This window comes from Pseudorasbora parva, chromosome 7 (genome assembly GCF_024679245.1).
Source record: "Pseudorasbora parva isolate DD20220531a chromosome 7, ASM2467924v1, whole genome shotgun sequence".
NCBI classification, from domain to species: domain Eukaryota; kingdom Metazoa; phylum Chordata; class Actinopteri; order Cypriniformes; family Gobionidae; genus Pseudorasbora; species Pseudorasbora parva.
This window is the reverse complement of record NC_090178.1, coordinates 20,931,405-20,955,192: the sequence shown is the minus strand read 5'-3', so window position 1 is coordinate 20,955,192 and position 23,788 is coordinate 20,931,405. Positions and strand designations below refer to the sequence as shown.

The following is a 23,788-nucleotide window of genomic DNA, read 5'->3' as shown; positions in this document are numbered from 1 at the left end:
TTATGAAAAGGGGCAAAGCCTTGTGTTTTTCGTCTCACCACCTCTTTTCAATCCCAACTGATATCTACAGGATCTTCATCCTTAAACACCCACTCTTCATCTCTCTGTCTCTTTCATTCTCCCCCTCCCTCTTTCCGTGTCTCTTTCTCCCTCTCTCTGTCTCTCTCCTGATTGGGATCTGCAGTCAAGCAGATTAACAAGCTCTGGCAGAAGAAGCAGGCAGCCCCCATACAATCACACACACACACACACACACACACTAGGCACGTGCAACACGAGGCGAGTGAAGAGATGAGAGCAAAAAGAGAGAGATACAGCAAGCAAAAAGAAGAGAGGCTGTGTGCGTGCATATGCGTTTGTTCAGTCATGCATCAGTGTGAAAGCATGCCTGTCTAAATGTGTGTGTGTGTACAGTGAGCTGTAGGGTGAATGAGAGGCTTTTCTCTGAGTGAATGTAAGCACTGCCACTTCATCATTTATACACAGTGAAGCTCCTTAACCTTTTTTTCAATTTTCTCACTTTATTAGTTTTTGTCTCTCTTTTTGGTCTCTAAAAGACAAATAACAACCAGGAGGTACCAGTGCAGAATACATGTTTTTCATTGAGCATGAGCCACCGGAAGTGTCTTTTGCATGGTACTGCCCCCAAAGACACCTCTTATCAGGCCAAATGCTGAGAACTCAGCACCAGGTCTGCTTCTACTGCCACGCTGCTTCTCAATATTACATGAGACAGCCTTCAGCCTTTACACACACAAAGCAGCCCAGTCAGGCTTGAGTTGATGTGGCCCACAGCGGCCCAACGCCCTCACCACAGCACATGCATGCATACACACACAAACACACACACAGACACACACACGATTTCTGCAGCTGCACCCAACAGGAAACATGCGCCTATACCATTGGGGGCTTCTGTAAAAGAGACACACATCAGTTTCTCACCATCACACACTAAATAATATTCACACTCTCGCAGCTGCATTTTAAACTGCATTGAAAAGACCACCTAATCTTTGTTTAAGATAAACAAATGTTTTGCTTTATTCTAAACACGTGCACATTTAAGATTTTAAAGGAATAAAACAATTCTATCAATATTTACTCACCATCATATTGCTTCAACCCTTTTGGTGTTATTTTTTTATAGTATTTGTTCAAAGTGATAATTCGATAAGTTCATAGCAACTACCAATTAAACAAAAAGGAGCCACAAAATTGGATTATGCGATTTATATCCTGGGTCTTCTGAAGTCATTAAGATTGTAAATTCACTGATAATTGTTCCCTCCAGTGAACTCAAGAACCAAAGCAACCAAATAATCCAGAGTTGAATTTGAGAACCGGATCACTGAGGTCATACGTTTTTCTGTAAGTATTAAAACCAAACCAAACCAAACCAGTCCTATTTGCACGGCAAACATTCTTTTGAGCCATTCTTTTCAATGATCCTCTTGATGTGATTCACAAATTGCACTTAACTAATCATTATGGGAACCAGCTGCATGAAGGTTCATGAATACAGGTTCAAAATCACCATCAGGAAGAGTAAATAAATAACTGAATTTTCAGTTGTGGGTGAGCTCTCCTTTTAATTTAAGCAGTGTTCTAGCAATACTATACGAGATGTTCTTCTCCTGCCGCTGTTATTTCCACATTAATGTTGCACGTCCTCAGAAATACATGCCATACTCATGAAGACGCCATCTCACATTGGATGGGATGGACACCGGATGGGCACCGTGTGCGTGTTTGTGTGTAAGCCACGTTTTTCTCTCTGGCCAAAGGCAGGAGGTGGTAGAGGGTGCAGCTGTCCCTACCTCTCCTGTCCCACCATCGTCCAGGCAGTTAGCCAGTAGCGTATAGAGCTCTGCGAGCCTCTGAACCCCCTTCATGTTCTCTAGACGTGAACATGCACTCTTTCACTCTCACACATGCGCTCAGTCTCCCTATGGATGAGTATTTAGCGAAGCAAAAGCCTTGCCATCGCTTGAAGAATTTGTTGTGTATTTACCGTCACCATGGTATTACCATTATTATTCAATGTATTTTGGTACCATGGCAATACCATTATATTCTTAGAATTTCATTCGAGTACCATGTAGAAGATAACATTTTAAGTCAAATTAGCATGGTATTAGCATGGTCTAAATCCATAATGAAAGAGCACTATGTAATAGCTTTAGTTGCAGTGTTCGACAAAGGTCAAAATAAATGAGGAGAAGCAAAAAATTAATCACAATTATAAACATTGGTATTGGAAACTATCTTTCTCAGAGGAATCATGAGCTGGCCGGAAAACAGTAGGTAATTTGTTCTGTGATTTTAACAAGGTTTCTGTTCGGAAAAACACACAAATTTACCTGGCCTCCTCAGGGAAAACTAGTCCTGACCAAATAGAACTATTGACTGAACTACTGCAACCAAATTAACACGGTTCACCAAAGACAGGAAAGAAGGAAAGAAGAGAAGGTGCAAAAAAAATAAAGGATGAATGAGACCCAAAAATCAAATAAAACAATTTCCTGCCACCTGAAAGTGGGAGGATTCTTAGTGGGCTTGTATTTCTGTGTTACCTCGATGATGTCTGCGTTGGTCCTGCTTTCGTGCGGCTCATTGTACTCGGTATATTTGAGGAGCACTTTGTCCATGTCAGTGCTGGCATACTGGAAGAGCTTGTTTGAGTGATTGAAAATAATGAGGGCAATCTCGCAGTCACACAACACACTGAGCTCATAGGCTTTCTTCATCAGACCAAACTTCCGTTTGGTGAAGGTCACCTGTGGAGAGAGAGGGAGAGAAACACTAAATTAGACAGGGAGAAAAAGATGATGATTGATCTGAAGGATGAGTCTGAAAACTACATAGCAATTTTGCTGCCCTATTTTAAGGATGTTTAGATACTTTTACGGAGAAACAAAACAGAAGATACTATCAAAGATTAGAGGTATAGCCTACCCAAAAAATGTATGAACCTTGAACCCACATTTTTTAATTTATATACAATTGCAATAAATGAAGATCAGAGCTTTTAAGATTAAAAAAGGATGCAAAACAGTATCATTAATGTGGTCTTCTAAAGTCATATGATAGTCAAAAGAGATTCCTTTTAGGAACAGAATAGAAGTAGCAAAGCGGTATCAGTTGTTGATTTGGATCTTTTGAATGAATCAGTTGATTTTGAAAAAATTGTCCAAGAATCAGGACCAAAGTATATTTCAGTTTTAACGTGAATTCAAACGCATAGCCTTTCAAAGTATACTCCATTTAAAAATATGCGCGAACACAGGTGCTTCACACATGCACAATAGCAAGTTTCATTCTTGTCCAATGTCTGCGCCTTTTCTCTGCAGAAATTATGACTGATAAAAAATGTCTTTGTAGTCATACCTAGCTTCACCCAACCCCACACAAGTGCTTGTCAACCAAGGCATGTTGTTACGATCTCAAATAGTTTGTTGTTCCATTTCTTTCTTTTCTTTTTCGACTGTGGAACAACAAGGACAGGCCAGTGTTGCTACCTTGTGAACAAACTAATTAGCGCAAAACAAATTCAGCTAGTGTGTTTGAGCTGAGCATGGTTAGAAAAATTGGGCTGTGTACGTACTACGCTGATGATGACATTTACGACACACACTGTATACATTCCCTAGCGTACATTACAGTATATTTTGGGGTTCAGACTGATCAAATTCTAGAGTTCAACTCACTGACTTAATGATCCGTTCACAAAGGATAACAGCTCATTGTCGGGAGAAGATATAAATAATGACTTTAAAGTTGGTCTGTTTCTCACACAAAGCTATCATATAACTTCAGAACGCAGTCCAAAGTTGAAGTGACTACTTTTATGATACTTCTATGGTGCTTCTGCGTTGTTTTCCAATCTTGAAAGCTCCAGTTCCAACTCATTGTGATAGCAAGGTTAAGATGAACCAACTACATTCTTCAAACAAAAGTAAGTAAAAGTAAGAAAGTAATTTCTATGAACTGGAATGAACTACTCCTCTAGGAACTTTTGCAGTGCACAGAGCCCGAGGTTGACTTGAGATTTTAAGTCGGGAAGCTTTCAACCATTTTTTGCTCCCTGCTACCAAAAGTTTTTCTGTTAAAATCCAAGACTCCTTAACCTTAAGCTTGACAGTGTTAGCAGACAGTGATTGCATCTCTGTAAATAAAAGCCCTTTTCCATTAGCTGAAAGAATCTCCTCCACCTCAACAATCAGGGAGCTGATGTTCCCTCTCTCCACACCACCAGCACCAGGATAAACACCAGCAAACATAATTGCCTTCAAAAATAGAATTCGCAGGTAACCAATGGCAACAGGAGAAAACAACTTTATTATTGGGAAGAATGTTGAGACGCAGCGACCTGACTTCTTCCCGCTCCTCTCTCGATCCAATTAACCTCAGGGCCGAATGCTTACCTACTGACCTTTACCGCACACACGGACTCGATCTCACTCTCTCACCTGCTGCCGTCTGTCAGTTCTGGATACCCTCTGTTCTTCTACACCTCTCCTATATACTAGTCTTGACTCTCGATTCAAGACTTTGGTAATTAAAAGGCACATTTTACTTCAGCAAAGACCATAGTTCACATTATCTTCTCACACTCTTTAATTCTTTAATTGCCCGAGATGTGCAAAGGACAAGCTGTGCAGAGGCAGATAATTTTCTAAAAAAAATCTCAATTCAAAGTGATATTTAGTACAAAATGAGGCCCTAATCTGGGTCAGCCAAACTACAAGACTTTTTTGTAACTTTGTTAAAAATATGATTAGTCAGGCACACCTGAGGGAGACAGAGAGCGCTGACACAGCGAAGCAGACTAAGGTTGAGTACGCACACCTGGTCCGGTCAGAGTGACTACACCTATCAGCACAACTGTGACCAAAGAAACATTTCCAACACATTCACAGCCATCTTTCTAATAACGCGGAGCGAAAGACTACACACTGCTGAGTGTAGAACTAATCTAAACACAGTAAATCACTTTAAAAGCTTTCAAAACGATACTGTTATGAAGTTTCTGATTTAACTGGTTTTATATGCCAGATTTACCTATTTTACCACGGGAAGCAATAAGAACAGAAGGTGAGCAAGAGGGAACATGACAAACAATATATATATTTTTTTTACAAAAAAGCAAAAATGAACATTGTTGTCGTTTGTATAGTTAAACAAAAACAGAAAGTATATAAAAATACATTTTTTAAGGTTATGATAAATTAAACTAAACTTCATTAAACATAACAATACCACAATATATCAATAACAGAGCCTGTAGAAATGTAATGCCACTAAACATATTGACATTATATTAGGTAACCTTACATAAGGTTAACTTTGTCAGCCCTAAAATGCGGACACTAAAACATATAAGAACTAAATGTAATCACATGATGCCCAATACTGGCCAATATTTAAATACTATTTTGTCTAAACTTTTCAAAACGGTCAAACTATCCATTAAAATTAGTTTTAGGTTTTAATGTAACATGTGAATTTAGGTATCACAACATTATAATGCACCATATAATGCACCATATATCCAATATCGTCCGATGCTGATTAATTAAAAAATAAAATAAAAATCAGCAAATAGCGCCAATATGATATAGACAAACTAAATCTCAATGAAATTGAAAAAACACAACGATTTGAAATTTTAATTTGAAACTACAGATACAACTTAAGACAACTTACAAGAGTCATAACCAATAAGAATGATTTCAGTTCAAATGGCAACAATCTCTTGCAGGCTCTCCTGTGTATAATTGGTACATTTTATTTAGAGAAAGCTCCTGAAATGTATTATTTACAGTTATGTATTTAAAACTGAAAGGAATTCTGCTATGTTGAACTATAAATAGTCATTGCGGACACTCAGGCTGTGCACTCACCTGTCTGTTACGCTCGTCTGTAATTCGCTGAATCTGGATCTTTTTCCTCCCCATGGCTGCTGTGATTGGCCGTACAGGGGTGGGGGCAATGTTGGGGGTGTGGTGAGGTCAGAGGTTAAAATTTCTTAAGACAGTTACAGGAGCACGAACAGCGACTAGTCGCCTCTGTGTATAAAGATGTGTGTGTGTGAGAGAGTCTCTCTCTCTCTCTCCGTATGCCACCTGTCTGAGGCAGCTGGGCTCACCCGTCTTCCTCCACCGATAAAAAAAGGAAGGAGGGAAGGAAGAAAGAAAGTGTGTGGCCTCCTGGTAGGGCCTTCAGATCATGGTCTGCTCAGGGTGCATGTCATCCGACAGGTGTCTGTTCTGATATCCAAACCCCCCCGGAAAAATCTGGTGATGAATATGATGATGGTCTTGTGATGAATTCTGTAAAAGTAAAGAAAGACAGAACTTAAAAACAACACTGGAAGGACAGCAAAGTATTAGGACAGTCAATCTTTCACATTAAATTACATACATATCTATTTTCATGGTAAGATCGAAGGATTTTAGAACAAAGGGAAGATCTTTCAATTTGATATTTGCTAAATGTCCTACGTTTTTTATAACATATGTTGGTTAATTCATTAAATTAATCAGAAATAACCACACAACTACAAAAACTACATTTCAAAAAAATATTTTTAAAGAAGACTCAGCAAAGGCTAATTTAAAAAAAATATTGTGAAATACTATTCCAATAAAATAACTTTTCTTGTTCTAATTTATTCATGTGATGGCAAAGCAGTCATTATTTCAGCTGTCACATAATCCATCAGTAATCATTCTTTAGTACTCAAAAAATAAATCTTTCTTATTATTTAATGCTGAAAACAATTGAGCTGCGCTAATATTTTTGTGTAATCCACAATATTATTTCTCAGGATTCTTTGAAGAACAGAAAGTTCAAACAAAAAGCATTTATTTAAAATAAAAAATATTTTTGTAACACTGTAAATAGCTTTACTCTAACTTTTGCTAAATTTAATGTATCCTTGCAGAATAAAATTATTAATTTCTTTCAATCTCACTGACCCCAAACTTTTGAACAGTGATGTATAACAATATTTGCAAAATTCTAATAATTAATTGAACAAAATTAACAGCCCAGTAAAAAGTAGCAGAATTTCAATTCTGCTACATGCTTCTGTCATTTTATGATGATAAAAATCTTGATTAAATATTATTCGTAAATCCATTTCTAACACAAAACCTTAACTGGTTAGCCTGTCAAATCATGTCTGTCACTCACCCCCACATTTTAGCAAATGAAGGGTGAATTTCAAGCCCACAAATTTCCCACATTGTCTAGTTAGTAAATCTCTTTTATATTCCCCTGATTTTTAGAAATCCTTTTATAGCAATTGGACTGACTAAGAGTCATTTTAGATAAAAACTTATTTAGAACCAATTAAATACAAGAAAAGAAAAGAAAAAAAACACACTAGAGAAACTTCCATTTATTTTTCAAGACCTTTTCAGATTTAGTTCATTTCAACGGTCATGATGGGAACCCTTATAAAGATTTGCCTGGTCAGATTAGGCAAACCTCACGTCCACCATAGCTGGGTTTCCCCCAAACCATACATAGCTTAGCATGACATCCACCTATACGCCTGGGCAAAGCCCCTTTCTGCAGCCTGACAGAGCCTGATTATGTGTTCACGTTCATAAACCACTAACTCTGATGCTGCTTTTACAGAGCTGAAGCATCTTCACCTGTAGAAAAACACCTGCTGAAGTGTCTGTGTTTGAGTGTTTTATCCTGCAGCTCTCTCAGTGTTCTCTCACAAACAAGTCCCCCTTTTAGCCGTTTTTAGTTTAGTCAACATGGAAAGGACATTTTTCACTTTATAATAATAATAATAGGAAGGGGAAAAAAAGCATGTAGAAACAAACAGTGAGAACAGATGCCTTGAGCTTGACGGCACAAGTTTGTGTGCGTATATGAATGAATGGCTTGGCTGCATGAATACATTTACTGCAGCCTAAGAATTGTCATATGGGCCAAGATAATTTTAAAACATGCTATTATTATCTCAGCCTTCGATTAAAAAACAACCTGAGGCTTAAAACAGGATTCTATATATACATCGAGACTGTACACACTCACGCTCACACATCAACACATGACTGCTGACACAAGCAGACTCCCTGATCAGGGAGGCCTGCAAACTTCCTCATTTCCCCTTTCGGGTCAGAGTGCACATACTCAGAGACAATCTTATGTGCACTATCTGACTTTGAACAACTTGAATTAACAGTTGTCGCTTTCTTGCCACTTTCCATGCAATAAAAAGCAGCAAAAAATAGCACAATGTCAGTCCAGACTTAACATCAATTATAGGCCTCTTACACATTTAATAAGCCTACAGTCCACTTTAAAAACCTGCAAAAAGAGCAACTGGAAAAGCTCTTTCACCTTATTCCTGCCAAACAAATTCCTTCTGGTAAAGTAAATACTTTCAAAGGGTCGCCGTTAGACATCTCAAAATTACATCTAAATTCTGATTGGCCGATGGCACCGTGAGAACGCAAAAGTTGCAACTCTCCTGGGCTATTTATTCTGTCAGAGCAGCAGCAGGAAATTAATATCACCATCACAAGCTCTTAAGTGCAAGTAAACGGAATATGAAAACAATGTTTTTTGGCCCATAACTGCGCAGTTATGGTTGATCAATGGAAAGGTGGATGGCTGCACAGAAAAAGCAGAGGGAAAGGTTTGTTAACAGGGAGAAGTGTACAGAGATCATACACTTCATTTGTTAAAACCAACTTTTAACATTGACATATTTATCTTCAAAATTATTGTGAATCAGCCATTATCCTTTACTAATTCACCATGTTAAAATGAACAAATAAAGAATATATCCATATCCACAAAAAAAATACACAAGTGGCACTATGTTAAATTGAAAGAAAAACAGACAGTAGGTTTTCCACGGCAAATTATCCTAATAAAATGTGTAATAATCATAAAATTATTACTATTACATCCAGTCTGGCATTTGCATTCAATCAAGCCGCAAAAGTTTAAATATTTAGACACAACCAAAGTTCAATTCAAGCTTGAAAAATCTGCATATTCAAAGGAACTCCATGCAGCTCCTGTACTACGCTCCATTAGAAAAGAATGACTTTTTGGTATGTCGTTCATCAGAGTTAATTAAAGGGTGGAAGCTAATAGAAACAAAAGCCATGAACTTTGGTGTTCTTATTTCAGAATGAACAACTGAGAAAGGCATCTAGGACTACATATTCAGTCACTTTTATTTGTACTAACAGAAAAGGTCAGAACGCACTAGCGTAGTCTTATATACGGTCTAAGCTGCTAGGCATGAAAAAACAGTCCCTTCTCACAAGCTCACAGTAAAACTTGGTGTGTGGTGTATGAGTGCGCGTGTGTGTGTGTGTGCATGTATGTTTATGTGAGATTTTTGCCTCCAAATGTCGACAGGAAAGGTTTCCGCGGCAGGCCATCAACAGCGCAGGCTTGAGTTCAAAGCAACTAGGAGTCTGTGTGTTTTTGGTCTGTGGGGCCAAGACATGAAAAGACTTCTTTATCGGCAATGAGAGTCAGAGTTTGACCTTTCACCCTGTGAGTGCTGAGAGGGGCTAATTCCCAACTCTGATCTCAGTCGCTTCACAAGGGACCTGGAAAGTGTCCTCAGACTGCGGTTCCTCACAGTTAGACTCATGAAGTACCATTTGATAATGCTGTTAATTGATCAATTTATTCCCTAATCTAGAGGTTTTCAAACTCAGTCCTAGGGGAGGGTGCTAGGGTGTCGACAAAAAAAAAAACTAGGGGGAACATTTCTTTAGGGCTGGTCAAAGTTAAGATATTAATTAAAATTTTTATTTAATGGAATAATTTTAACACATAATATAAAACAATCAAGGAAATATTAAAATAAATAAAATACAATAAAATAATATTTATTCAAGGGTTTTATGGTAAAAAATAAAATCTATATTACAGTTTGTGAAGACAAAACGACCGAACAAACAACATTCTTACATTTTCTCAGAAAAACGAGTGGTGCTTGCCTGTACAACACCTGCCACCACAACGCCAGAGTGTTAAGCTATCCTGTGTGGTTTTTGGCACCTTTCTATGTGGTTGCTAGGACGTGCTACAAGTCAAGAGTCCAGATCCTTCAGAGATTCTCTTAACTTTTTTTTAATGCAGTTTAATCAACTGCTAAGTGAAAGGTCTGATTGCTGCTGCTGCTGCTGCAGCAAAAAAAAGCACACCTCAAAAAGCTGCACGATTTGAAGAATCATTTAACTTTAGTCACACTTTAGTTTAGGGTCCAAGTCTATGATTTTGCCTCAGTAAACCCCTAATTACTGCATATTAATTGTTAGTTAGGTAGTTGTTAAATTTAGCCAATGGGTAGGATTAAAGGGATAAATTGGAGTCATGCAATATACGGCAACGGTTGGAGTTAAAAATATTAATTTGCGTTCTACTGAAGTAACAAACACACCTACAACTTGGATGCCCTGGAAGTAGGCAGATACAGATCAAATTTTCATTTTTGGGTGAACTATCCCTTTAAGCAATGTAGAATACAGTCATGCAGAATAAGGCATTAGCATGTGCTTTATAAGTACTGATAAACCGCCAATATCCTAATAATATGCATGCTAATAAGCAACTAGTTAACTGTGTTAATCTTAAATCCATAGCACAAATGGTGTGGGACAAGGCAAGTTTAATACTCAGGGTTTGGGGTTTGTTCAGATCTCTACCCTATATGAAACTGAACAAACACCACCAATAAACAATAAAGAATAAACAAAGAAAGTTACAGATAAAACATCAGTTCCTCTCTGTTTTCAAAACTAGGGGAACCCCCTGCAACATAGACAAAAACCTTCCTATCTTGAAAATGAATCACATTCATGAAAATAAACCGATGTACAGCAAATATACGCGCATTTTATGCACGAGTGCACACCCCACACACATGTTAGCAGAAGTAATTTCTCACTGCTTTCAGTGCACAAAGGTGAGCTGTTGTAAGATGCAGCTGTCATACACACATACAGGGGAAGGTGTCATCATTTTGAGTTGCGGCTTTGCTCCTACCACTGAGGAAATCCTGCGGAACCAAGCTTTAGCGTGCAACATAAGCAAAACAACATTTACACAGGCCTGCAAACAAGCGAGAAAAACACCTTGGTGTAAACACGTCCACAGACACATGCTGCTAGTCAAGAAGAACCCAAGAGAAAAAAAAAAGTCATGAGTATGTGACCTTTTACTATACAGATAAATTCTCAATCTTCGATCAATTCAGACCCACACGTTTGGACAGTTATTCTCGCAAGGACTCTGAAGTACCAGAGGTCCGCTGGGATAAGAGCACGCTGCCCTCATCCATGTGTGGGCATATGGTATTCTGCACGAGCGCGTATGTGTGTGTAAGCATATCTCCTCCACGGGGTGTGTGTGAGAGAGTCCAGTTTTGTTATCCCTGCCTGTAACTAGAGGCAGAGTGGCCTGGGGCTTGGAGATAAGAGACCGTGCCAGAACTGGGCTTGGAGCAGGTCCAAAGCTGTGCTGAGAAATCCATCACCTTCCCAGCTCAGAGCGGGAGGTCACCGACTGGGACAGAGAGTTGTTTAATTCGGCCATTAACAGTTTCCATACATTGGCGCTATACAAAATGCCCCATGACCACAGGTCTGTCACCGGTGACAATATCTCAGCCGTCCCAGAACCAATAAAAGTAATTTAGTACTGAGAAAGAAAGCTAAGCATGCAGATGGGTGCCTCTGCAGAAGACATGTTGTGATAATGGAAGTATAATGGATGTGAATGGTGACCAACATTTCAACAACAAATTTCTGGAAAGAACCAATGGAATGCAAATATAACTTAAGTGAAAATTTTCTTTCACAATCTTACTGAAATGTACATTTATTTTACACAACATTTACACACACACACACACACACACACACACACACACACACACACACACACACACACACACACACACACACACACACACACACACACACACACACACACACACACACACACAATAATAATAATTCAAAAAAAAAAAAAAAAGTGTCAGTATATAAATTGGAAATGATGATGCCGAAAATCTCAATTTGACAATAAATCACAAAATGATAGGGATGGACACCATATTAATAATCAGCTGCTATTAAAGACTTCATACACTTAAAAGTATCAGTCAAATTAATCTTTAAAACACTAATAATTTGATAACACTATTAAATGTAATCTTTAGAAAATCTCAAAAAGAATATACACTTTAACATTTAAAGTTATTTTAATTCATTTAGATACAATAGCCAAACATTTGACCATTTATCTGCCTTAAAAAGTCAAAGTCATGAAAATGATTAGTCATCGATATATCAGTACCAGCCAGAATATTAATATCGGTGCATCTATTATTATGAAACCAAAATACTGTCTCATGTTGATTTTAAGCTCAGTTCCCAAATCTGTACTAAAGTAGAAGGAAATCAAAGCAAGCTCCTTGGCTATATGATTCACAAAGACAACAAAAAACAAGCTTGGAGAAAAAGTGTTTTGAGGAGACACACTCACTCTAATAGGCTTTTTTTGAGCAGAGTGCTGTTCAAAACACTAGCCGTGGCTAAACTAGGGCAAAAATGGAGCCCTGTGAGACCCTCCAGCGATTTACTCCAACCTTGGGGTTGTTCTGCCAGCACCAACTGCAGGATATTTCCAGCCTGTTGACTCAACCTCCCCGCACGGCAGGAACTCACCCTGTCCAATATGGCTACTCGGCTGCTGACCGCAGCGCATGATTTCTGTTTTTCAACACAGCCGTTTGTCCAGTACACAACGTATACTGATGATACGGCGGGGTTTGATGCTGAGAGCCGTCACTGGACCTTCTCCAGGAGCGAGGAGATGGGTGGCGTAATGTCTGCCAAACCACAAGTGTAACCCAATCCCTAAGGTGGGGGAGGGCGGTAGGTACGGCACTGCAAGGACAGCATTTCAGGGGGAGGGGTGTAATGGATCCGTGGTCTTGTGAATCACACCGCTGCTGTCGTCCTGTCAACTTTGAAAGCAAACTACAATGCTAGATTACCCTAAAAATGTTTTGGTGTGTGTGTATGTGTGTCAGTCAGTCAGACTCATTTGACAAACAAAATACTTGCGGACAGAAGTAACACATTTGTCTGGTGTGTTGTCTTCAGTACTATAGTCTGTTGTTTACACCAGCTTATCGTTTCCATCAGTGTGGACAATGTGGTCAAACTTGACAGTTTACTGCCACAGCCTAACAGACCCGAGTTCATCTTGCTACAAAACTCTCAGGCCACTGCATGAGTCTGCAAATACCAACAGGCAGGCTAACATGCTTTTTCTCGGGTCAGGTAAATCCTTCACACCCACCACGACCCCACCGCTAAAGGTCTTGGGGACGCACACACCTTCCCTTGCAGCAAAACGCTGGTGACATCAATGTGACAATTGGAAGGCAGGGTGTGTTGCCAGCGGTTCGTCATGACCACGTCATGTAAGCGGTTGGTTACACAACCAAACAAAAGTTTTGTTTTTGTTTTCAAACAAAAGATAAACTTGTTGGTTAGGTAATATATCAAAATCACAATCAGAAGACAGGTAAAAGATGTCACTCGTGTTTCTGTAGAAAAGCTCAAGGGTGAAAGAAGTTATGCAAGAAAACGAGACACAATAATCTGATTTGCCACAGCACTCGCAACTGTAAACATTCATACATTATTGCCCATTCCCTTATACTTATTTGCAGCTGTATCATACAAATAGTAAAAAAAGCATACATTGTGATTTCTGGATTTTTTTTTTTTTTGGATTATGTTTCTCACAGTGGACATGCACCTAAGATGACAATTTCAGACCCCTCCAAAATTTCTAATTGGGAGAACTTGCAAAATAGCAGGGTGTTCAAATACTTATTTTCCTCACTATATATATATTATATATTATATATATATATATATATATATATATATATATATAGAGGAAAATAAGTATATATATATATATATATATATATATATATATATATATATATATATATAGCCAAACACAAAGACGATCCTGTATGTCAATATTAAAAGGAAATAATGTATGAATCAAGCAAGATCAAGCTTATATTGATCATATAAGTTGATTTATAAAAGATTATAAATCACTTTCGAGCAATTTAATATCTCGGTTCCTTAATCTTTTCATTTTAAGGTACTGACCCCAAACTTTTGAACTGTAGTGTATGTGTTTTTTATATTAAACTAAGACTAATACCGTGGTTGAAACCATTAGACAGTATAACCAAATACTACTGAATTCCTTTTCAAACACTGTAAGGAAGGAGTGCACAAAAAGCAAAAGAAAGAGATTGAGAGAGGCAGACAGATATGTGAACTGCTCTGTGTGTAGAGTGAAGCTGTCATGCAGTACAGCACATGGTCCTGTCACACCACACCACTCTTCAACGCTCGGAAATACCCTGAAGGCAACACATTGTTGAAGTCAACCTGATCTCTTAGTGACGTTTACGGAATATACAAATCTGAAAAACAAACTAGATTATTATTTTAGGACATTATCGCTCTAGTTTCCGCAAAAAAATGAAATGCGACACGAAACTGAAGTGTTCATGTATGAAACGAACTACATTAAAAAATTAATCTTCACGTCACACAGGGTAAAAGTAGCATTATTGGTATCACGTTAAGTTCCTTCTTACCCCTTATAAGTAGAGATGAGCAAAAAGCACCAGATGCGATCCTCACAGTCTCGTGTGCTTAAAGTTCCTCTGCATTGACCCGATCAAGCAACAAATAAAATCCAAGCAGACTACAGCATAGCTTGTCCCGTGACCTATGACTGGCTGACAGCGGAGACCAGTTCAGCAATGAGCTTCTAATGCAGAGCGCTCAGACCCCCAGCCCTCCTCTAAGACCCCCTCCTCCCCCTCTCACCCTTTGCCCTAATATGCCTTTAGCAACTGCCTTCAATCCATCAGTGTCTTTGGATGTAATTGAGAGGGTGGATGGGTGTCAGGATTGGGACGCTTGTCAGTATGTTAAATCCTCTGTTCTACTGCCTGTACATGTGTGTGTTAAATGTCCTGGCAGCTGCCTGCACACCTTTTGTTCTGACACCCCCGTGCAATGTCTCTGCTGTCACAGCTGTAGGAAATTCAACTTTTTGGGTCTAAAGCTTCTGCAAGCGACACCCCACGCCGGTAGCTCTGAACGGTAGCTATAACCTGCTGTTTTTAAGCCTACAGTCTTTTCGAAAAAACAATAACGGTTTCCCCAAGAACAAATCTGAAGATGCGCCCTTTCCTGACCTCAAAATCTCAGAAGGGTTTTTCAGGGGGTGTGGGAATGCAAAGGTCATGGGTTTGTAAAACTGCAATGTCAATGAGTTTCCAATGGGAGGGACAAAAAACATTTTGGGCACAAATCACGCTCTGGCACTGAGAACATTACGGGTTGAGAGGGAGGTCTGGACACTGTGGTTTCTCACAAAGAGTAACTTATATGGATAAATGTTTTGGATAGGAGAAGGGGGGAATTAAACCCTCCCTATGCTATATCGAGCTGGAAATCTGCCATTAGTAAGAGAAAAAAATATACAAACATCTTAGACGTAACACACCCAAGCCAAAATCAAGAGGACACAATTGCTAAAACAACAAAAACAATTGACTGGTCATCAGTCTGCTAAGGTCCTGTTTCCTTGTTAACTATCTTTCACTCTCTTTGTACAGCAAGAATCACTTATTCAGGCTTGGGATCAAAAGTAATAACACTAAACATCACAACCATGTAGAAACACTTTCATCTGAATACAGGGGACAGTGTCCTTAACAACGTCTATGGAAGTTACAGCCTAGTGCACATAGCATTGGCTAATGCTAACTAGCTGGCTAACACAGATGAGGTTGTCAAAATTACAAAAGTTAATTGTGATAGTCTTAAAAGCAAAAATACAAACCAATCAGTACTTTTTTCACATTGTATGACATAATTTTGCAGCAAAAATACATTTGAAGGGAAAAATACAAAGCAATCAGTACTTTTTTTCACATTGTATGCCATAATTTTGCAGCAAAAATACATTTGAAGGGTTAGTTCACCCAAAAATGAAAATTCTGTCATTCATTACTCATCCTAATTTCGTTCCAAACCGGTAAGACCTTCATTCATCTTCAGAATGCAAATCAAGTAATTTTGATGAAATCCAAGACCTTTTTGACCACACATATACAGCAAAATAATTACCAACTTCAAGGCCCAGAAAGATAGTAAAGATATTGTTAAAATAGTCCATGTGACTCCAGTGGTTCAATGAAGTTATGAAGAATCTCATTAACTAAGCAAAAACAGGAGAAAAGTAAATAAAAAATAAACGGCGCCTAGCCCCTACCAAGGTTATTTTCGTAAACGAAAACTGAAACTAAGACTAAAACTATTGGTCAAAAAACATTTTCGTAAACTGAAATAAAATTAAAAAATCAGAATAAATAAAAAACTAAAACTAAACGAAACTAACTACTCTTACTAAAAAACTAACTGAAATAAAATAATAATTAGCAAAAATAAATATTCGTTTTCGTTATTAATAAGCTCTCTTTAATGTGGTGGAAAATCTGACTGTGGCGGTCGAGGGAGTGTCTGTATATTGCGCTACTGCGCGTGAAGTGATCTGAGTGACGGACGCGTGCAGACCTACCGGTCTATGGTGCAGACAGGCAACACATCGCCAGTCCTAAACGGCAGTTCACAAAGAATCAATGCGTCCGTGGCAGTGAAATGGGAAATAACAGAAGGTAATGAAATGCACGTTGAACTTCTTTTAACTTAAGCTCACTGTTTTAGAATGCCGTTTCTGACGCGACGAGAGACGCAGGCGCAAAAGTCAGCAACTATAGTAGCAAGTACTAGCCTACTGTGCGTTTGAGATTTCATGTTTGCATAATATTGACAGGCTCAAAGGTGTTATCATAATCATTTACTACTAATAATATTATTATCTGTGTGGAGACATTTCCCCACAAAGTAGGGAATACCAGGACACACATACACACACCGTTTGTTTCACTATATAAGTGAGGACATTGCATGGACTTCCTTTGATTTTATATCAGGTTATATTTTATATCCCCTGACCCAATCCCTATCCCTAAACCTACCCATCCCAAGAACGTGCAAAACAATAGATTTAAATAAAAACATGTTTTGGCCGATTTATAAGCCTTTTTAACTAGTGAGGACCAGTCAAATGTCCTCACTAGTCAGTTATCATAATATTTTACTAGATAAGTGAGGACATTGGTCCCCTTTACAATTATAGCACAACACACACACACACACACACACACACACACACACACACACACACACACACACACACACACACACACACACACACACACAGCACAACAGTGTGTGTTGGCTGTATTCAGATGACTTTAGCTGTGGTCTTACGCTGCTAGCCTACATTGTACTACTGAAGAAATTAAAATAAGATTTTAATTGTTTAACAATATTTCATCTTTGTTATGAATGAGTTTGTCTTGAATTTATAATTTTTACTTTTATATTTTATTTATTTTGTTATATTTGAACATTTATTTTGTTCTTTAAGATAGATCATCTGAGTATTAGCCTATGTCAATAATATCAAATATAATTTTTTAATATCAAAATATAATTTATTTCATTTTTAATCTCCAGATCGTTGTTTGTATAGGTCATAGTTTGACTCAAGCTTTTTTGCTCAAAGGTGAAGACCCAACTTTATGCATGTTTTGTAAGACCGTCCTGGCTATAAACTTATAAACCTCCCTAATGCTCGTTTATCAAGTTATTTCACTTAAGGATGTTTAGTAAGATTAAACTCTACACTTCATTATGGTAACTCTGCTAAACTATAATTACTAAAACTAAAACTGAAACTAAATAAATAAAAACTAAATAGAAATGTATTTGCAAAATAAAAACTAAACTAAAACTAGCAAAACCATTTGTAAAACTAACTAAAACTAAACTGAAATTTGTAGCAAAATTGAAAACGATAATAAAATAAAAACTAATTTCAAAAAGCAAAACTATAATAACCTTGGCCCCTACAGTGTTCATGAGCAGTTTGCTCTCAGGTTACATGTGTGGCTAACACACCACTAAAAGAAAAAAAGATTGAGTGAGTGAGAGAAATTATTTTTATGAAAAATAAAAAATACATTTTTAGAACACATACAACTAAAAACCAATATTTTTTTTCTAAAGAGGCCAGTAAAAAGGTTAGCAGGATATAAATTAATTGCTCATTTTTAATAAGCCTTACTAAATAATAAACATGTTATTAATTCTCTCATGAACAACTCCGGTGTAAACTCATTTTAAATGCTTTAGAACATGAACCAAAGAAGATTTGAAAGGATATGAGCAGATAGCGTTTCGTTTCCCCTATTCATTAATCATCATACAAATCAAACTGTATTAACATAAAATAAGGAAGAAGGGTGATTTTCAGGGATTTTTTTGTTTTGTTCCATGTATGAGGTGTGGGATGAAAAAAAACATCAGTTACTCCATCACGCCTGTTCATATCCCCTTTCCCAGTAAACGCACTGTCATAAAAAGATTCCCATACCAGGAACAGCTGCGCGCTTGTGGCCTTTTAACCAACCAGACCAAATAACAGAAGGCCTGTCCTATTCAAATTACTTGAGTTGAGGACTGCACACCAATGTCAACTTCATCTAGACATACTTTAACATTTCAGTTAGCCATCAGTGAAAAATTATCCAACTGATCCATAAAAAAATAAAGTGCATTAATCTCTTCTCATGCCCTGATATCTAAGCAATGTGCTGAAAAGAATCTTCCATCCTTTTTTCATCTCTAAAGGCTCTGTAATTCAGAGAAACATGGTATATTTTGGCTTATACAGACGTTCACAGCTAAAGGGTAAAGGTCAAGAGAAGCTAGATGGGTCCTAACAGACAATGCAACCTGTTTGTCTTTGCGTAAGCCCCTTCAGCTGCCATTCAAAAAGATGGTGCCACAACATGAAATCATTTCCTCTGAACCTTCGAGCAACTCTTGAACAGGCACAAGAAAAAAGCTCATGCTAAACCATTGTTTATTTTAAACCAGTTAAGCTAACCCGTTTCCAAATCAGTAATGATAAGTTTAGCACTTTACAGTAAATTAATATCTGAAATTTGAAGGAACAATATTTTGCTCTAAAAACATATTTTAAAGCCAAATGTTCTTTAAAATTCCATGTAACACTCGCCAACACAATCTAATGATGTTGTGAAGGCATTGCTATTCAGGTGCTAAGATTTTGAAGCAAGTTACAAAGGAGTTACTAGGTGTTTTTTTCAAAAGAGGCCACCCACAATTCTCTATAACCCCATTTACACCTGGTATTAACATGTGATCTGATCAATGTCATTTGGAGGTGGCCTGGGACAAATTCTGAGCACATTTAATTAAGGTGTAAATGTGCTTCCAAATGCAAATGTGCAATCCCAATGAACATCCTTAAAATTGGCTTGTGTTACGGTGTATATTTCTATAGGCTAATTATTCATAACAATAAAATTCTGCCTGAATTATCATCCTGATAATTATGTTCAAAATGATTATTCTAAATAAACAATATAAAAATATAACAATATAAAACTTGTGGTAACTAAATAAATGTTGAAATTAACATGAACTAATAAACATTTTTAGATGTATTTTTCATTGTTGTTCATATTAACTAATGTTAACAAATTAATCCTTTTTGTAAAGTGTAACCAAAATTCTATACTATCTTGTCAAAATTAATAAAAACCATCACAACATTATAATATAGTATTGAGATTTGCTAAAGACCATTTAAAAGTGTTATTAATTTATTATTATTTTAAAAATTTGCTTTACGAAGCATAGGTAATCTAACTGTAAAAAAGAGAGGACACGAGCATAAACAATTCAATCTACAACATAGACTATTAATCGATAAATACCAGCTGATAATTGGTATAGTACCAATATATCACGCCTGCCTAGCTGATATCATGGCAGCTTTCCACGTGCTGGGCTGATCACGGTCTAAACCAGTCAAAGACATGAGTAAACGTCTGGTCCATTGCTATGACAAAGAGTCATCAGTTGTCCGTAAGAGGTGATGTCTTCTTTCTACAATGTTTTGGAGGGCGAGGAGTGATGGAGCTCTGGTGTTAAAAAAACTAATTCTCAAAAGGTATTTAGCATGAGAGAAGTGGCCCACACACACAGTTTCTGTCATCCTGCTGAACATTCAAAGAAACTTGCTCTCTCTCAAACACATGCACACACACTTCTCAGAAACAGCTGACGTTTCAACAGGCAACAGCTGACAGGCTACAGGTGGGAAGGGCACAACCTCTTTAACCCTATACATCCCCTCCACCCCCAACACACAGCCCTTGTTCTCATCCTGAAGTTTTTATACTTCGAATCACCACACACACATACAGGGACACCTGTTTGTACCGCACAGGAACTGCGATAAATCCTTCCTCCACCGCAGCTTATTTATTTCTGATGGCGGCCTCCCCGTCTCCCTCGCTCTTCCTCTCAGTTTTCTCAGCACAGCGAGTCTCCCTGTTCTGTCTGCGTCTTTGATAACCTCAGCAAATGTTTTTATTCACTGTGTAAGCAGCAAGAAAAATGTTCAGATGGTAACAGAATCACGTGGGTCTGCCATGCAAGCCTTCTCTTCAATCAGTAACTGAAAATAGTTTTTCTTTAATAAATGTAAATTTGCCAGCTGATTAAGCAAGAAAATAAAGGTAAAAATGTGTCAGAGCAGAGTCAAACAGTCTTTGTTTTTTGGCCACACTGATAATGATTTAATTTAATGGCCGGCGTAATGAATCTCTACTACTTATACATCTCTGGAAAAAATTAAGAGACCACTGCAATTTGTTCTTAAATCAGCATCTCTACAAGTATGGAAGCCATTCCATTCCAGTGTAAGTTGAATTCCAACACAGGCACACCTCATTCTACTGAATGAGGGGCTGATTAGGTGATCACCTGAACCTAATCTTATTTAATGAGGAAAAGTATTTAAAAAAAACACTTCTGTCATCACTATCCTCTTGCAGTAGGACCAGCTGGATGGCAAAAACAGTGCTAGTAGTACCTCAAAAATAATTGGAATCAAAAAATAACTATTGACCATGCCAAAAAAGTTTAAAAAAAAAGGAAAGTTTTGTGTGAGGAAAAGAAGGGTTCAATTCTGGCTTTACTGGCAGAGGGTTACAGTGAATGTCAGGTTGCTGCCATCCTTAACATTTCAAAGACGGCGGCTCATAAGAACAAGGTCAAGCAGCAGACATTGGGGACAACAAAGCTACAGACCGACAGAGGGCGAAACGACTCTCCACTGACTGGAATGACTGCCAACTCATTCTAATGTCATTCAACAACCATGGGATGACATCCAGTGACCTACAAAAACAATGGCAAAAGGCAGCTGGGGTGAAGTGTACGGAGAGGAGGGTTCGAAACAGGCTCCTAGGGGCAGGGCTGAAGTCATGCAAAGCTAGAAAAAAGCCCTTCATCAATGAGAAGCAAAGAAGAGCCAGGCTGAGGTTTGCAAGAGACCATAAGGATTGAACTGTAGAGGACTGGAGAAAGGTCATCATCTCTGATGAGTCCAATTTTCAGCTTTGTCAAACATCTCGTTGTCTAATGGTTAGACAGAGGCCTGGAGAGGCCTACAAGAGGCCAGAGTCTCTCGCACCCACTGTGAAATTTGGGGAATGATCTGGGGATGCTTTAGCAGATTTGTCTTTGTGAAGGACGCATGAATCAAACCACATACAAAGTTGTCTTGGAAGATAACTTCTGCTCTGACAATGTTCCCCAACTCTGAGGACTGTTTTTTTCCAGCAGGACAATGCTCCATGTCACACAGCCAGGTCAATCAAGGTGTGGATTGTGGACCACCAGATCAAGACCAATCATGGCCAGCCCAATCTCCAGACCTGAACCCCATTGAAAACCTCTGGAATGTGATCAAGAGGAAGATGGATGGTCACAAACCATCAAACAATACCGAGCTGTGTGAATTTTTGCACCAGGAGTGGCATAAAGTCACCCAACATCAATGTGAAAGACTGGTGGAGAGCATGCCAAGACGCATGAAAGCTATGATTCAAAATCTGGGTTATTCCACCAAATATTGATTTCTGAACTCTTCCTAAGTTAAAACATTAGTATTGTGTTGTTTAAAAATGAATATGAACTTATTTTCTTTCCATTTTTCGAGGTCTGATAACACTGCATCTTTTTTGTTATTTTGACCAGTTGTTGCTTTCGGAAAATAAATGCTCTAAATTACAAATTATTTATTTGGAATTTGGGAAAAATGCTGTCAGTAGTTTATAGAATAAACAAAAATTTAAATTTTACCCAAACACATAACTATAAATAGTAAAACCAGAGTAACTGTTAATTTTGCAGTGGTCTCTTAATTTTTTCCAGAGCTGTATATAACAGTTGAGACAAAACATTTCAGATAGCAAACATATTCATTAGGCTGTGTCTTTTTGCAAAACAATCTAACAAAATATTTTTCTTTTGTTCTTTGATTAACAGTAATGACACAGACAGCAGCAAGTTTATTAGCTTGCTGTCACTTTAAGAATGTGTGCATGGATGCAATATACTGTTACATGTGTTTTCTTTCTCAACTTTTTATGTTCACTTAGACATAATCGACTGTGTTTACAAGGATACCTTGACATAATTTTTAGGGATGCACCGATGCACTCAGTATTGGTATTGGCTCCGATCTGCCATTATTTGTTAGATCGGGTATTGTCAGACAGATTATTATGGTTGATAATACATTTAAAATAAATACAATTTCTTAGCATATAGGCCTTATTTCTATAAATATATGTACTTTTTTTCATGAATGTAATTTGTGTAACATTTTACTAGATTTAGAGCTACACTTATTCACTTTTATGGTTAATTTTTTCACCACTAAATGTTTAGATTTTATACAATTATTGTGCACTCGTGATTTTGTAACTTTTGCTGCTGAATTATCCACCAATCTAATTTATTTACCATCTAGCTTATAGTAGTATTTTATAGCAGCATTCTTTATAATGAAGTTGTGTTTATCGAGTGATTATCAGTTCAACACCTAAGGTATAGAAATTCATAGAATTTTTTTAAAGGTGCCCTAGAATGAAAAATTTAATTAACCTCTCTCACGCGCAAATGATCTGAAAACACCAGTAAACAAGTAGGCTGCATTTTAGCCATCTCCATTTGAGATCTTCTTCTTAAAGTGTCATTCAGCCGATCTGTGTTCTGTCAGGACGGTCAGGACTCACGAGCCGCTTCGCTGAACAACAGAACTGCTGTGAGCTGCTGAAATAAGCCAATCATTAATATTAATGACTCTTCCAAATAAGGCAAAAACAGAGCATTACATCCTAGAGACAATTTATAGGGTTCTAAATGGACCTGTAGAACTGTATCTGGACAATTTTTGCCCTTAAATAAGCCACATACCCTCCATGTAGATATCAGAGAACAATTTAACATATTGTTTCAAATCATTCTAGGGCACCTTTAAAAAAAACTGCATTGGTATTGGTAATTGATTGATACAGAAAATGTTTAATATCAGATTGGATCGGTTCTGAAAAAAAGGTATTAGTGCATCCCTAATAATTTTGTGTGTATTTGTCCATTCAATTGAAGACGATGCAAAAGAGGACTCAATCCAGTATTTGTGTACTATG

General features: G+C 37.7%; 1 protein-coding gene across 13 annotated transcripts in view; it reads right to left on the bottom strand.

Annotated features, from left to right (window-relative positions):
• mef2d (myocyte enhancer factor 2d) overlaps nucleotides 1–23,788 on the bottom strand; it is a 72,311-nt gene that overhangs the window by 30,650 nt on the left and 17,873 nt on the right. For 12 of the 13 annotated variants that reach the window (XM_067448527.1, XM_067448524.1, XM_067448532.1 and 9 more), the window contains exons 2-3: nucleotides 5,907–6,335; nucleotides 2,577–2,780 (exon numbers count right to left, since the gene is read on the bottom strand). In XM_067448527.1, the coding sequence (XP_067304628.1) occupies nucleotides 2,577–2,780; nucleotides 5,907–5,960 (258 nt within the window). In that variant the 5' untranslated portion in view covers nucleotides 5,961–6,335. Of the gene's footprint in view, nucleotides 1–2,576; nucleotides 2,781–5,906; nucleotides 6,336–14,707; nucleotides 14,856–23,788 lie in introns of those variants that run through there. The other variant, XM_067448525.1, reaches the window with a different exon arrangement.